Below are 12,474 nucleotides of genomic sequence, written 5' to 3'. Positions count from 1 at the left end.
GTCGGAGGAAAACCTCAATCTGTGGCTTCACAACCGTCTTACCCTGCTGTATGCTATTTCATATCTGGTCTAACCCTTTTATGAAGACTATTTCGACATATCAGCCACTCAAGGCTCCAGAATTGCCTCGGTGGCTCCGTTACCCAGCTCCCGTGCCTTTGAGAAAGCGGATTGGCCCATCGTCCCGTGCATACTATCTATCCACATGATGGTCTGCAAAGTGGAACGAGCCTCATGCCATGATAACTTTGGATATGCTAGTGTGAACCAGACTGACCGTAAAGATAGCTCGTCAGGTTCAAAGACGGATATGGAGCCTACGATGAGCATCCAGAACAGCAGTTTCTCGTGCACCGGCGTGCGTATGATGAAGTTCTTACATGCCATGCGGAATTTCGCAGCAAGGTATGCGTACGGAAACTTTCCGCCCGGAATCTGCAGTGTCGTTGAAAGGAAGGCGAGCATGCCTAGACGAAGACACTCATCTGAGGCATCTTCAAGATCGCCTTGAAGGTGTACGAGGCGTGCCTGGACGGACCCCAAGCAGTCTTGGAACAGCAGGCCGTCGACCCGCGAGTTGTTCGCCAAGTGGTTGTTGACCAAACAGACCAGGTGTCTAAGGTCTCTAAAGACTACGGCAAGTCTGATATCGGCGAACACTTCGATCAGACCTACCTCGATGGTATTTGTGCGGGTTTCGGGAGATCTTTCAAAGTATGGACTCCACGATACAGGGCCTGTGAAGAAGGACGGAATACCTCCGCTCCCAAGGGCCCACGTGAGAGCAAGCCTGGTCAGTGTCAGAGATTCGCCCTCTAGTGCCCTTACGGTTCGTTAGAGACTCACCGATCAAGCTTGAAATGCAACTTGGGAAACCTATGAAGGTATTCAAGTCCCCCGCGTAGACGAACGATCTGTTGCAGCCCTGACAAGTGTACAGCGGCAGAGTCAAAGTCGCCCCACAAGCTCGCGATCATTGCCAGTGTCAAGATGACATGGAAGATGGCCTCGTTCTCGTGCGAGTTCTTCTGGGACAGGGACTTGTTGAGCAGAGAAATGGTGCGTCGCAAGTGAAATTGCGTAAGCTTTCCTGAAGGCGCGTATTTTGTACGGTCTTGAATCGCTGAGGAGCAGAACAAGATGCTGTGGAGAAAGATCTGATCCTGCAAAATCCAAGAGAAGGATAACGCTTCTGAATTCGGGGAGCGGGGCAGATTGACGATATGTTCGACGGGGTAAAAAGTCTCCTTTAGTGTGGCAGAGGAAAATACTGAAGATAATGAGATCTGGATACCTTTCGACACGTTGGGGTGGCTTACGTCTAAAGAGAACCTCCTGGGAAGGCCTCTCCAAGTCATCTGCGAACCGCACCAGGCATATGTCGGTGGGAGGCAGAGAAGGCGTCGGGTCTTTCAAGGCGATCAGGTCGTCCTCTGAGCTATCTTCCGTGGTTAGGGGTTGTCGATATTTCCTAGCTCTCCTCGTTCTTGAAGGGTTATCTGTTGAAGACCGAGACGAGTTGGATGGGACGGACCGAGAGCCTCGTTCATGTTCGACTGTTTGTGACGAGCCAGTAGTTTTCAAAGCCTTCCGCGCAGCCTGCAAAGATCTTCGAGACCCTTCTTGTCGGTTCTTTCCCTTCATGCATCGACTGCGAATGACTGATCGGTCGGCGGATCTAGTCTTGCCAGAGTCGCCGACAACGACAAATGCGAACTGATTGGACATGGTAGCCGTCTTTCACCAGTTCATCAAGATTGAAAAAGAATGTTAAGCACTGTCGTCACCTATTCTCACACTATCCGGGACAATGGAAAGAAGGAATCCACTACGGCTACGATCCGAGGGATTTTGGCCTGGTCTTGTAAGATCGGTGGCGTGGTCCCGGACATAAGACTTCACAGCTCCGACCACATCGTATCCCTTTTTCGGTAAGCTTACCTAGGCCGAAGGCAGCTCCGCCTATTTGTTGCAGCTCATTATTTTCCACTTTTTCATTGGAATGAGCAGAGGCAGTGATATAACTATCAACCAGGATTGACAGAGCAGCTATCTGTGCTGTTTTCCTCAATGGCACGAAGGCCAATCCGATAAGAGTGACTAAATGTGAAGCATGGAGACCCAAGATAGGGTGCCTGCAACAATGGGTGAAAGTGTCCTGCGCTTCCCAGCAGAAAGACTTCGGTGTCCATCTGACCAAAATTAAGAACAATGTTGTCCTGGGACTCGGCAGCTCCGAATATTTGCTCGGTATTTCAAATCGGCCTGGAACAAAGAAGGCTTACTATGCTACGGCAACAGCACATCCTGCGAGATATTTAACATCTCTTCCGTCGCCGCCGTATCTGCTTTCGTCGACTCTCTGGGCCTCACACATGTAACTTTTCCGAACACGCGAGATGTAGTCACATAAACACCAAAGATAGGCGGTCTCAGTGAGGGGAGGTCGATCCCCTAAGGGCTATCATTGACAGGATGTTTCCACGCTTCATAAGCGACCCAGGCCTGGAATAGTCCAACTACCAAACTGAGAATACCCAACAAGATAGCGACGGAGATCCCCACAAGCGTTGCCAGCATAACGTGCCTGTCTTTGCTGTTGGCCTTCAACCATAAACCGAAGTCGCCGCGTGGCTTCGGATTCTCGATTTCGTCACAGAGGTCCATGAGTCGTGAGCCCCAATAGTTGTATGTGGTCTCCTTTTCGTGGTCGAGTCGGTACGATTGAAAGCGCCTATCTTGGCAATCGGGGTCAAGCGATTCCGCCGAAACCAGAGATCGAAGTAGGCTTAGAGATTCATTATCCATGGGAAATAGAATTCTTTCTAGTGAATCTATTGTTTCAAGTAACAATTGGCGCGGAAAAATTTTGCTTTTTACAGTTAGCAGAGCTTTCTCGAAAACAGTTTTCTAAGAACGCTTTACCTCGCTAAGTTATTGGCGCTGGTCTTCGATGCCTTTAGACATTCTTTCAGCGCCGCCGTGTGATGATACAGCTCGACAACTCCATTAGTCTGATCGAGCTTGAGGTGATTTCTGATGTCATTTGTGCCCCGAAACGAGATACGAGCAATCTTCTTCAGTTTTGTGGCCCTGATAGTCTGTCTCAGGCTAAGAAGAGAAATGTTGTCTTCGTTCTGACTTGGATGATCTCCTTTTGGAAATGTTGCCGAGACAAAGTTGTTCAGACTTTCGTCACGATGCCAAACGCTTGGCTCTGTGTCTCCGAGAAGGCTACCGCTGTGATTATCAGCACAACAGCTAACCATCAGCAATATTCTAACGGCCATGTTGAAGGCACGTTGTTTGTCCTCTTCGTTGACTTGTACCATCTCGTTTCGACTGTTAAAATACTCTTCAACTAGATCGTCTCGTCGGGTGCTCGGTCTGTCTCGAACGAAACGGATAATGGCGATGAGGTCTCCATGAGATCGCAATGCTGGATTAAAAGTCTCGGGTGCGTAACAGGCCGTCGTATCCTTGTAGAAATCGAAGTAGGTCTTGAGACTTGTAAGTCTCGACCAAGGGCACGCAGCATTATCGCAAGAATACAAAGATTGGCAGTTCTGGCAAGCATTCCAGTCCCACAAAGCGTGACACAGTTCTCGAATTTCAGCATCTGTTGTTTGGTTCAAGATGTAAATATTTGACATCTCGTAATCCATTGTGAGGAAGCCGTTTCGTTGAAATCTTCCCAGGATATATACATTTCTTACAGTCGGGAGTGCAAGCTGTAAAAATACGAGAAGCGAGTGTTTTGGTTGAGTCTTCGTCAGAATCAGGCTGGGCAATGGCCTTCATCTTGATCGACGTACGTGCAGACTCACCCCTCACCTCGATGGATCTCACCAATCAAATTCGGGCGGCCGCCTCATTCACGTCGCTCAGCCATAGTACTTAAGGCGACCAATCCACGTGTTGGAAATGCCACAGACTGCCTCCTCTCTCTGTACTGCCTACTCGCATTTCTTGAACCTCCTCATCATGTTCGTCCAAGCCACTTGTGAGGATCAGTTCAACCATGTTATCAAACGTCCTCTACACGGTTTCCAACAGAAACAAAAAGCCCGAAGCGGAACAGACATCCAACGGCCCCTACATCTCAACATCCTCTCAAGACTTGGATAATGAAATTTCGCCGGACTCAGGATACTCATCAAACCCGCCTAATACATCTACAAGGAGGACATCCAAGCTCAAAGAGGGGACACCAATCAAATTAGGGGGGAGAGCCTTGCTTCGGTTCATGGACGATTCAGACCAGAGTGTCAGAGCACGCTTTGAAGACTTAAGAGGAAAAGTCCTGCCACTACTAAGTGATGAACTAAGAGCGAGGGGCGTGAGCCCTGGGAATGTATCAATACGACATGTGATCTTTGGAGCGACCCGGGACGACGCGCATGACTACGTAGTCGTCCTCTGTGACCACAAGTCACTCAAAGCTGTCCGTCGAGTATTCGACAGGGAAAGAGTCATTCGGGATCTGTTGGATTCATCTGATAATGATAAGTGTTCGTTCAAGGTAATACTCGAAGGCAGCCCACCTCGCTTGAGAGCCCTGCTATCAACCGTCTGGGTAGAGATTGCGGAGGCGGGATATGAAGCTTTCCCGGGCACCGGCGAAACTTTGTGTGGACAGCCACTGAGACTCATCAACCCTGTGAACGACATTAGATATACCACTTTCGGCGGAGTCATCAAAGTTGTGGACAAAAGCAATGAAGCTACATTCTACGGTATGACTGCAGGCCACGGCATTTCCAGTCTGGAGCCTGAGGACTTTGCAATATCGAAGATGATGGATTGTTGGGGCAGCTCAGAAACGGAAGCGGAAACAGAACCTGAGACAGAAAGCTCAGATAATGACGAATCTGGATTTTCACGCCATGTGCCAAGCATAGTCGACCATAAACGCTGGCAGCGTCTTGGAATGGCCTTCACAGGAAGAAGCCAATCAAACAAGTACTCCGATTGGGCGTTGCACGAATTGAGGCATGGGTCTTTGCTTCCAAACATGATTTGTACGAGGGAGACAAAAGGAAAGATCAGAAAGCGTCCACTAAGCACGAAAGTCGGAATGGTCACTGCAGAGTCATCCAAGATCCTGGTAGAGTTGATTGGGGGTCACAAAGGTTCAAGAAATGGTGTGTTGTGGAACCAGCTTGCAGGATTGCTGGTTGGACCTGACATGTTACCCGTGGACGCTTACATGGTGACATTGAACAAAGGCTCAAGTAAGTCTGAAGCTCAATCAACCCATAGTCATCTCTTAATAACCTCAATAGTTTCCGATGGGGATTCCGGCTCTTGGGTTGTCGGCTCGCGCTCTCTCGAACCTTACGGCCACGTCATCGCTGACGATGTTTTTGGAGATATTTACATGGTTCCATTGAATACTGCCATGGCGAGTATCCAGGAGTATCTACAAGCCAAAGCGGTTCATTTGCCATCGAGCAACGAAATGTGGTTATCGAGAGCGATGCCGAATCCCAGATTGATTTTGTCCAAAAAGTCTCCAGCAGACCCGAAGGGTTCGTCTAGATATCAAGAGCACGGTGCAATTAGACTCTTGGACTCAGATACAACTGATTCTGGGAATAAACATGACGCCGCACGCAAACATACTGAGTCTGAACCGTTTGAGACCGAAACACCTCAGGAGCTGGAAACGGCACCCAAGAGCCCTTCAAGAACCCAAATGGTTATGGAAGTGGTTGAAAGAGATAGAATGCTCATTTTGGGCAGCGCTAAAGCTCGCCGGGAGAAATATTTGCAAGAACTCCAAAAGAGTCATTGCCCGCGTCTTGACTCTGAACAAAACTCAGCAAACATCATACCAGAGACAATGAAACGCCCGTTTCCCACAATCACTTCGGAAAGCCCTTTGGAGTATGCACGCCAATCGTTTGGACAACCCATTACATTGGCGCCGGGACTGAATGCGATGTTGACGGGTTTTGATCTGAAAGATGGTGCGAAAAAGGTATTGTCTGCTATGAGGCAAAGAAAGAGTGCCCCGGGAGCGGCCACTGTCTCCGACAGAAAGGATCCTCGAGGCCCTGGTTACGCCAATGAGACGATTTTCAAGAACAGAAAGCCCCTCTTTGATTTCAACTGGAATCGCTTCACAAGTATTAAAGAGACGAAGAACAAGCTGAGTTCCCCTGGATTTGACTCAGCGTCCCTCACCGGTTCGACATACTAGTTCGAGGCAATCGGGGAGACGATGAGATAGATTCGGGTCTTGGATGGGAAGGACTTACATCTTCAAGTCGGGGACCATGGAGCAGATGAAGAGATGGATTTACACATGAATCGGAAAACGTATGCAGCGATACGTGCATGTGGATAAGTACTCATACGAAATAGCTCCTCATAAGCAGTCGGTGACAATAGTTATCTACGCCACTCAGCTTTCATCCTCGCCAGATCTCGCTCCTTCAAAAGCACGACACTGTGGCGTTTTTTCATGGTGACTAAAAAAAAGAAGAATCCAATTCGAAATATCGCGAATCTTTAGTAACATCGTAGATTGAGAACTTCAACGTAATACAGTAGACCTCAAACATATTCTGTGGATCTTGTGGAAGAGGTAGCGTCCTGGCTATGCAATGCTGGAGCTGCATGAATTTCTGGAGTGTGCTTCAGGCAAATATGATGAGAACCGAATGATCATACAATTGAAGCTGACTATAAACCAATACTGTAGTCGAATACAATTCATGCTGCCACATTGGTTAATATATGTGTGTGTACCGCACCTGGATGGGCAATACGGCCAGACATGAGCGACAGACTTTTTCCGATTCTGACGCTCGTACCTGCTCTTGACTTTTAGCCTCTCAGATTTGTTGTTTTGGAACTGAACACTCGCGAGATAACTCCAGATCTCGTCCGGTTTCGAATATACTACTTAAATATGAAGCTTCGTCCCAGGAAACCACTGGCGATTACGAACAATGGTTCCGGATCATCGCGTGAGATAGCCAAAAGGGTCACGAAAAAGGCAACGATACCCTAGAAAAGCAAGTCTGCAAACACAAGGGATGCGTCACGTCGCAAGCCACGAATAGCCCCCACTCGCCGAGGGCTGAGATCTCAAAAGAACCAGTTTTGATTAATGGACTTGCCCACGGAACTCCGGCTGATGATCCTGGAGGAGATGGCCGCCAGTCATGCCGGATCACTCCTCAAGCCACCCACAGTCTGTGTCCTATGGCGAGAGTTCTTTGAGAAAACCATATTCACCAACGTAAAACTCAAGTCATCTTCCGACATACGTTGGTTCGACCGAATGATGACTGGAAGGCGAAAAAGTCTTCTACAATCGATTTGGCTTCATGTAAAGTTGTGGACATACAATTGCGTTATTTGTCAAACGGAAGAGACCGCCGCCGAAGCGGCAGCCAACGGCGAAATCTTCAGTACGCGTCTTTTACAGCTTCTCGACATTCTCTCAACGCGGGATATCAAACAGAATCTTACGCTTGTGCTGAGTGCCGCATCCCCAAGTGATACGAGTCACTGCTTTGGACCGTTGATTGGCGGACAATTTTCATGGGCAGACCCTAGTTTTCACAAGGCTTACTTCACCCAAGAGCGGAGATATGTTGGCTCTCAGCGGCGGGGACTTGGAAACCTGCTCGATTTCGACGTCGGCAACCGAGCCACGATTCCGGAAATTCGAGAGATAAAGAAATTCGTGATTAGCCGCAAATTTCAGAGAAGCCTGTCATCAGGCGCTCTGATGAATGTATACCGATGTCTTCCCTACCTCGAAGAGATAGTTTATGAGCCATCACGCGGAGTTGATTTCGCAGACGACATCGCCCGGATCTCGGCAATCAAAACGTTGTTTAGAATGCTGCCGCGAACGGTGCAAAAGCTTCAACTCTGAGAGAAATTTTTTTTCAACAAATACACGTTCTTCGGCAAACGAGACACAGAATCTCTCGCGCTGGTGGCGGCCCAAAACGCGCGTTCTCTTGTGGCTTTTGACGCATCAAACTTGTTCAAAGCACACGAATTTTTCCGAATAGCCTCCTCGTACGGGCCGTGGTCAAGGATGAAGTCTCTAACGTTGAGGTCTAAATCCCGTGAACAACCGGAAACACTGTTTTGTGATGCAGCTACAACAGCCATGCACATGCCTAACCTCCAAATCATGGAAATATGGGCTGGCAGTCTAGGGTGGGGGTATTTGTTTCGTTATGAAGTGCTGAGCGGGATAGCCGAGATCTCATTCGAGGCTCAATTCCGGTTTGACTTCAGCCCGAAAACATGTCGTGTGTGGCGAAGTGTGGCAGAACAACGCGGACTGAAATTTGAGGAAAGAACTCTGATTCTCGACAAAATGGAGTTATGCGCACAAGAATCTGTGAGAAGTCGGTTGCGTAGCTGTAAACTATTATTATAACACCGCGTAGCCCATTGTTAGGGCACACGTACCTTGCCCATCGTTCCCGCCGGAATATGTTGGTCAGTGATGATGAGCACAGGTATGATAGATGTAAGCGAAAAGATGAGACTTTCAATGAAGTCTAACGGGTATTGAACATAAAGTAGAACAAGAAAAGGAGATGCAGACGCAGGAGTCGCGCCTTCAAGAGGTGACCTGGCGACTCCCCTTTCTCTTATGTACATACAAGACACCAGCTAGATGCTGTCCTCACGGCCGTGCGCGCGCCCATGCCTTTGAATCCCTCAGCCTTGCCCTGTCCAGAATTTTCCCATGGTATGTTGTTTGCCCCCTTTCCGAATCGTACATAAAAAGGACCATTAAATGTGCTCAGCCTCGTGGTTGCAGAGCTAAAGAACATGCAGAGTCGCCGCTGAGCCTGACGAGGGTCTTTCCGAAGTCGTAATCTGTCCAAAGTTATTCGCCCCATCCAATGTTACATCAGATAGGAGCGGGATCTTCGACCATCTCTGCATCCTCGGTGTTGGCAACGATCCCGTCAGGACCCTCGCCTTCAAACACCTCATCTCCCTCGTATGTCTTTCTCTTCCAGCCGCAGGGCTCTGAAGGGTCCTTGATCCACTCCATGGTCGGGAAGTAGTGCTCGTTCTTCTTCATGGTGATAACCCACGGCACGCTGTCAAAAGTGACGGCCTTCAAGCGGAAATCTGCTGCTGTGTTAGTCTTGACTTTACGTACATACTGATGGGACACTCACAGGTGTTGTCTGGAATCTTCTGGACGGTTGCAAGGAAAGATTCCATGTTAGGCGTAGACTTTCCGTTGACGTGGGTGATGAAGTTTGTGGGCGCAAGGCCGTACTGGTACGAGGGCGAACCTCGAGTGCGAGCCGAGACGTAGACCTCGCTGTGCAACTTGCTGATCTGTTGTCTAACGGCATGGTGAGGGCGGTGCAGGATCGCTCCGCAGAAAGAAATGGCATGATCTGTCTCAACGTCATCCGCAGCCACGGTGTGAGCCTTGATGTGGAGCTCTTGGCAGTCACGGACAATGACAGCGTCCAAGACCTCGTGAGAATACATGATATCGAGCTCGGAAACCTTGGTGATGACCTTGCCGTTGAGAGTGAGCAAAATGTCACCTTCCAACAGGGCACCAGACTGTTGATCACGCTCAAAAGTCCGCTTGCTAACCATGAACAGTTGGTGGTGTGTCTTGTTGGCTTCGGTGACCTTTGTCATCCACTCATCAGAGACGCCCATGACTCTGGCCTGAGCCATGCCAATGGCCCTGAATTCAACCGACAGCATTCTCAGCTTCGGGGCGAGACCCTGTTGAATCTGGGAAACAACAGATAGCAAAGTGGGGGTGGCCAGTCCAAGGTGGTACTCTTCGTCGCGGTTAGAGCACGGCGAGCGCTCGCCCAGGTAAGTGAGCCAAAGGGCTTGAACAGTGCCGTCGTCCGCGACGAGGACACCGCTACCACATTGGTTGCTCAAGCTGGTGTCAACAGTAATGGCATCAACGTTGACAGCACGGTATCTGGGCGCGCCGGAGTTGGCCGGGATCGCCACAGCCGTGACTTCGGTGACAGTCGTCGACGCGTGGACAATCTTGCCGATTCTGTTGTATCCCATGAAGTTGGTCGAGGCTCCCTGCGAGATGTTCTCGGTGCTCAACTTGGCGCTCTGAACAGGGGCGTCGACCAGCTTGGGGTCATACTGGACGATGGCGTAGTTTTGAAGCGGGTGCAGGAAAACCACCTTGCCCTCGACAATAATAGAGTCAGCAATGGTGATAGTCACGTCGCAAAGATCGTAAGGCACAATGGCTCTGGAGATGACGACGAGACCCTTCTCAGCGTCGATGACCAGACCCATGCCCCATTTTCTGTTCTTGGGGAAACCGTCAAGCTTGACAGGCATGGTGCAGTTGACGTGTACGAAGCTTCGTACCAGGTCAGCAATGGCAGGGTGCTTCACGTTCTCGAGCTGGATGAAGGACGCTGAGCGGGCAACCGGCGGAACGGGAGGAAGGGGGTCGGCGAGGTCAGTGAAGTCCCAGAGACCTGTCTCGTCGTTTCTGACCGCCATCCTCATCTTGGCTGACCAATGCCTATCGACATAGATGACTGTCGTGTTGAGAGTGTGCAGATCACGCAGATGCTTGTATGTGACAACAACTCTGGACTTGTCTGGGATGGTCTTCATGACGTCGATGAAGCTCTCCAAGTCAGGGGTCTTCTTATGGTCCACACTTTGAATCAACCAGCCGTTGTCAGCGCTGTCAAACCTGAAAGATCCAGTGGCTTCGCAAACGAAGACTCCTTGGCATGCAACACCGTAGAGACGAGCTTGTTGGTAGGACAAGCTGTGGAAGCTGGCGCCGGCAACGGAAACAAATCGATCAGGGGTGATCTTGTGCAGGTCGCCGACGTCAATATCAACCTCAATATCCTCTCCACCTCGCTGGATTTGGAGGCGAATAGACTTGCCAACGTTGGAGTCGAGAAGATCATCCAAACGAATGAACTGCGTGACCATCTCTCCGTTCACCTTGATGAGAATGTCGCCCTCCTCGATCTTGCTGTCGGACTGGCCCTTTGGAAGCACAATTTCTGCAACAAGCATGTTGTTCTCCTTGGGGAAGGCCTTGCGAGCAGCAGCCTCCCATTCGGCGGTAAGACCGAGACGTCTGCACTCGTCAAAAGGCTTGAGAAGGAATTGGCATTGGATGTCACCTCTCGTGACGGGCTTGCCTTGCTGGACACACTGCAGGGCTCTTAATGGGCGGTCCAGGGGTAGGAAGTAATCTGTTGAGGCGCCATCGGAACGTCCACCAGCTTGCAGCGCAACGGCAAAACCATCGATGTTGACCACCGGACTGCCCGAACTGCCACCACTCGCGGCGGCGTTGGCCTGGTAGTAGCACGTGTTGAAATCGCTGTAGCCATCGCCGTACTCGGGCGCGTTGCGATCCAACCGACTGATGAATCCAGACAAGATACTGAGCTTCTCTCCAGCATCGTTACCAACGACTCTGATCTCGACACCCACTAAAAATACGTCAGTGCCTCCACTTTAAAAATGCGTCGCCCATCAGGGTGTCTGCCTACCCTTTGCAAGATCCGGTCGCAACTGCAGCGCGTTCAATCTCATGTACTTGACGGCCTTGGGATCGAATCGCAGGATACCGAAATCGTGGACAGGGTCCCGGTAGACTGGGTACGCATCGACTTCTTCGTGGTTGTCGAAAACGACGTATCCCCAAAAGGGACCGGATCCGACGACGTGTCGATTTGTCAGGATGTATCTGTTGGGCCATAGAATTAGCATGCCGCCTCAATCCATCTTGGGTAGTGTCATGACGTAGTCTTACCCCTTCTGTGCGTCCACCACGAATCCAGTCGCCTCGCTGGTCAACGCCGGGTCTGTGTCGAAAGAGCAGGTCTGGCAGAAGCGAATAGAGACGACGTTGCTCACGACATTCTCAATGGTCTTCTGCCATACCTCGGGTTCTTGGGAGATGGGGAACATGCTTCCCATCATGGCGCTGTCCTCCATGCCAGAGTCCTCTTCAACGAAAGCCGAGTGTTCAAGCTCGATCTCGGGAGTGTTGTCGCCAGCGGACAGCTTGCCATTGACGGCGCGATGCTGCTTGTGCGGTCGCAGACCCTCGGGGCTTGTGGGCGCCTTGCGCTTGGAGCGCGGAGACGCGTTGGTGCCGTTCATTTCTGCGATCGGGGGGGTAGGTGTTGATGGATTGGAGGGTTGGTTTTGCTGCGCGGTCGGCGGAGGGTCAGATGTGACGGCGCCGGCAGCGGACGAGGTGGTAGAGAAAGGACGGTGGAACTGGCCAAGACCGGTTCGTCGCGTTGTCTTATAGCAGATGGTTTTGGGAAGAAGGGCCAGAGTAGTGCGGGAGCAGCCGTGTTTGGCGAGCGGGAGCTGGTGGTGCTGGCGTCTGAGCAGCTGGTTGAATGCGAGGGTGGAGGAGGTTGTCCAAGGTGTGACCGGGGTGGTTGCGGTGGTTGTGGATGCAAGATTCAAGGAAGT

At 50.5% G+C, this 12,474-nt stretch overlaps 2 protein-coding genes across 2 annotated transcripts; one reads left to right on the top strand and one right to left on the bottom strand.

Moving 5' to 3' along the window:
- Positions 1-208: 208 nt before the first annotated feature.
- On the top strand, positions 209-1,074 carry COL26b_003144 (uncharacterized protein; the record flags this gene model as incomplete). Its single annotated transcript, XM_053176047.1, has 3 exons — positions 209-362; positions 491-682; positions 941-1,074. 3 exons carry the CDS (start codon positions 209-211, stop codon positions 1,072-1,074), a joined length of 480 nt encoding a protein of 159 aa, XP_053039947.1.
- A 7,825-nt stretch (positions 1,075-8,899) lies between these two features.
- COL26b_003143 (uncharacterized protein) lies at positions 8,900-12,150 on the bottom strand (the record flags this gene model as incomplete). The annotated part of the gene is made up of 4 exons (XM_053176046.1): positions 8,900-9,126; positions 9,177-11,474; positions 11,535-11,731; positions 11,798-12,150. The coding sequence occupies 4 exons, from the start codon at positions 12,148-12,150 to the stop codon at positions 8,900-8,902; spliced, it is 3,075 nt and encodes a 1,024-aa protein (XP_053039946.1).
- Between the last annotated feature and the right edge of the window lie 324 nt (positions 12,151-12,474).

The sequence above is a fragment of the Colletotrichum chrysophilum genome (genome assembly GCF_026319265.1).
Source record: "Colletotrichum chrysophilum strain AFK26 chromosome Unknown scaffold_17, whole genome shotgun sequence".
Lineage (NCBI taxonomy): Eukaryota > Fungi > Ascomycota > Sordariomycetes > Glomerellales > Glomerellaceae > Colletotrichum > Colletotrichum chrysophilum.
The sequence above is the reverse complement of the archived record's forward strand: the minus strand, read 5'-3'. Positions and strand labels throughout refer to the sequence as shown.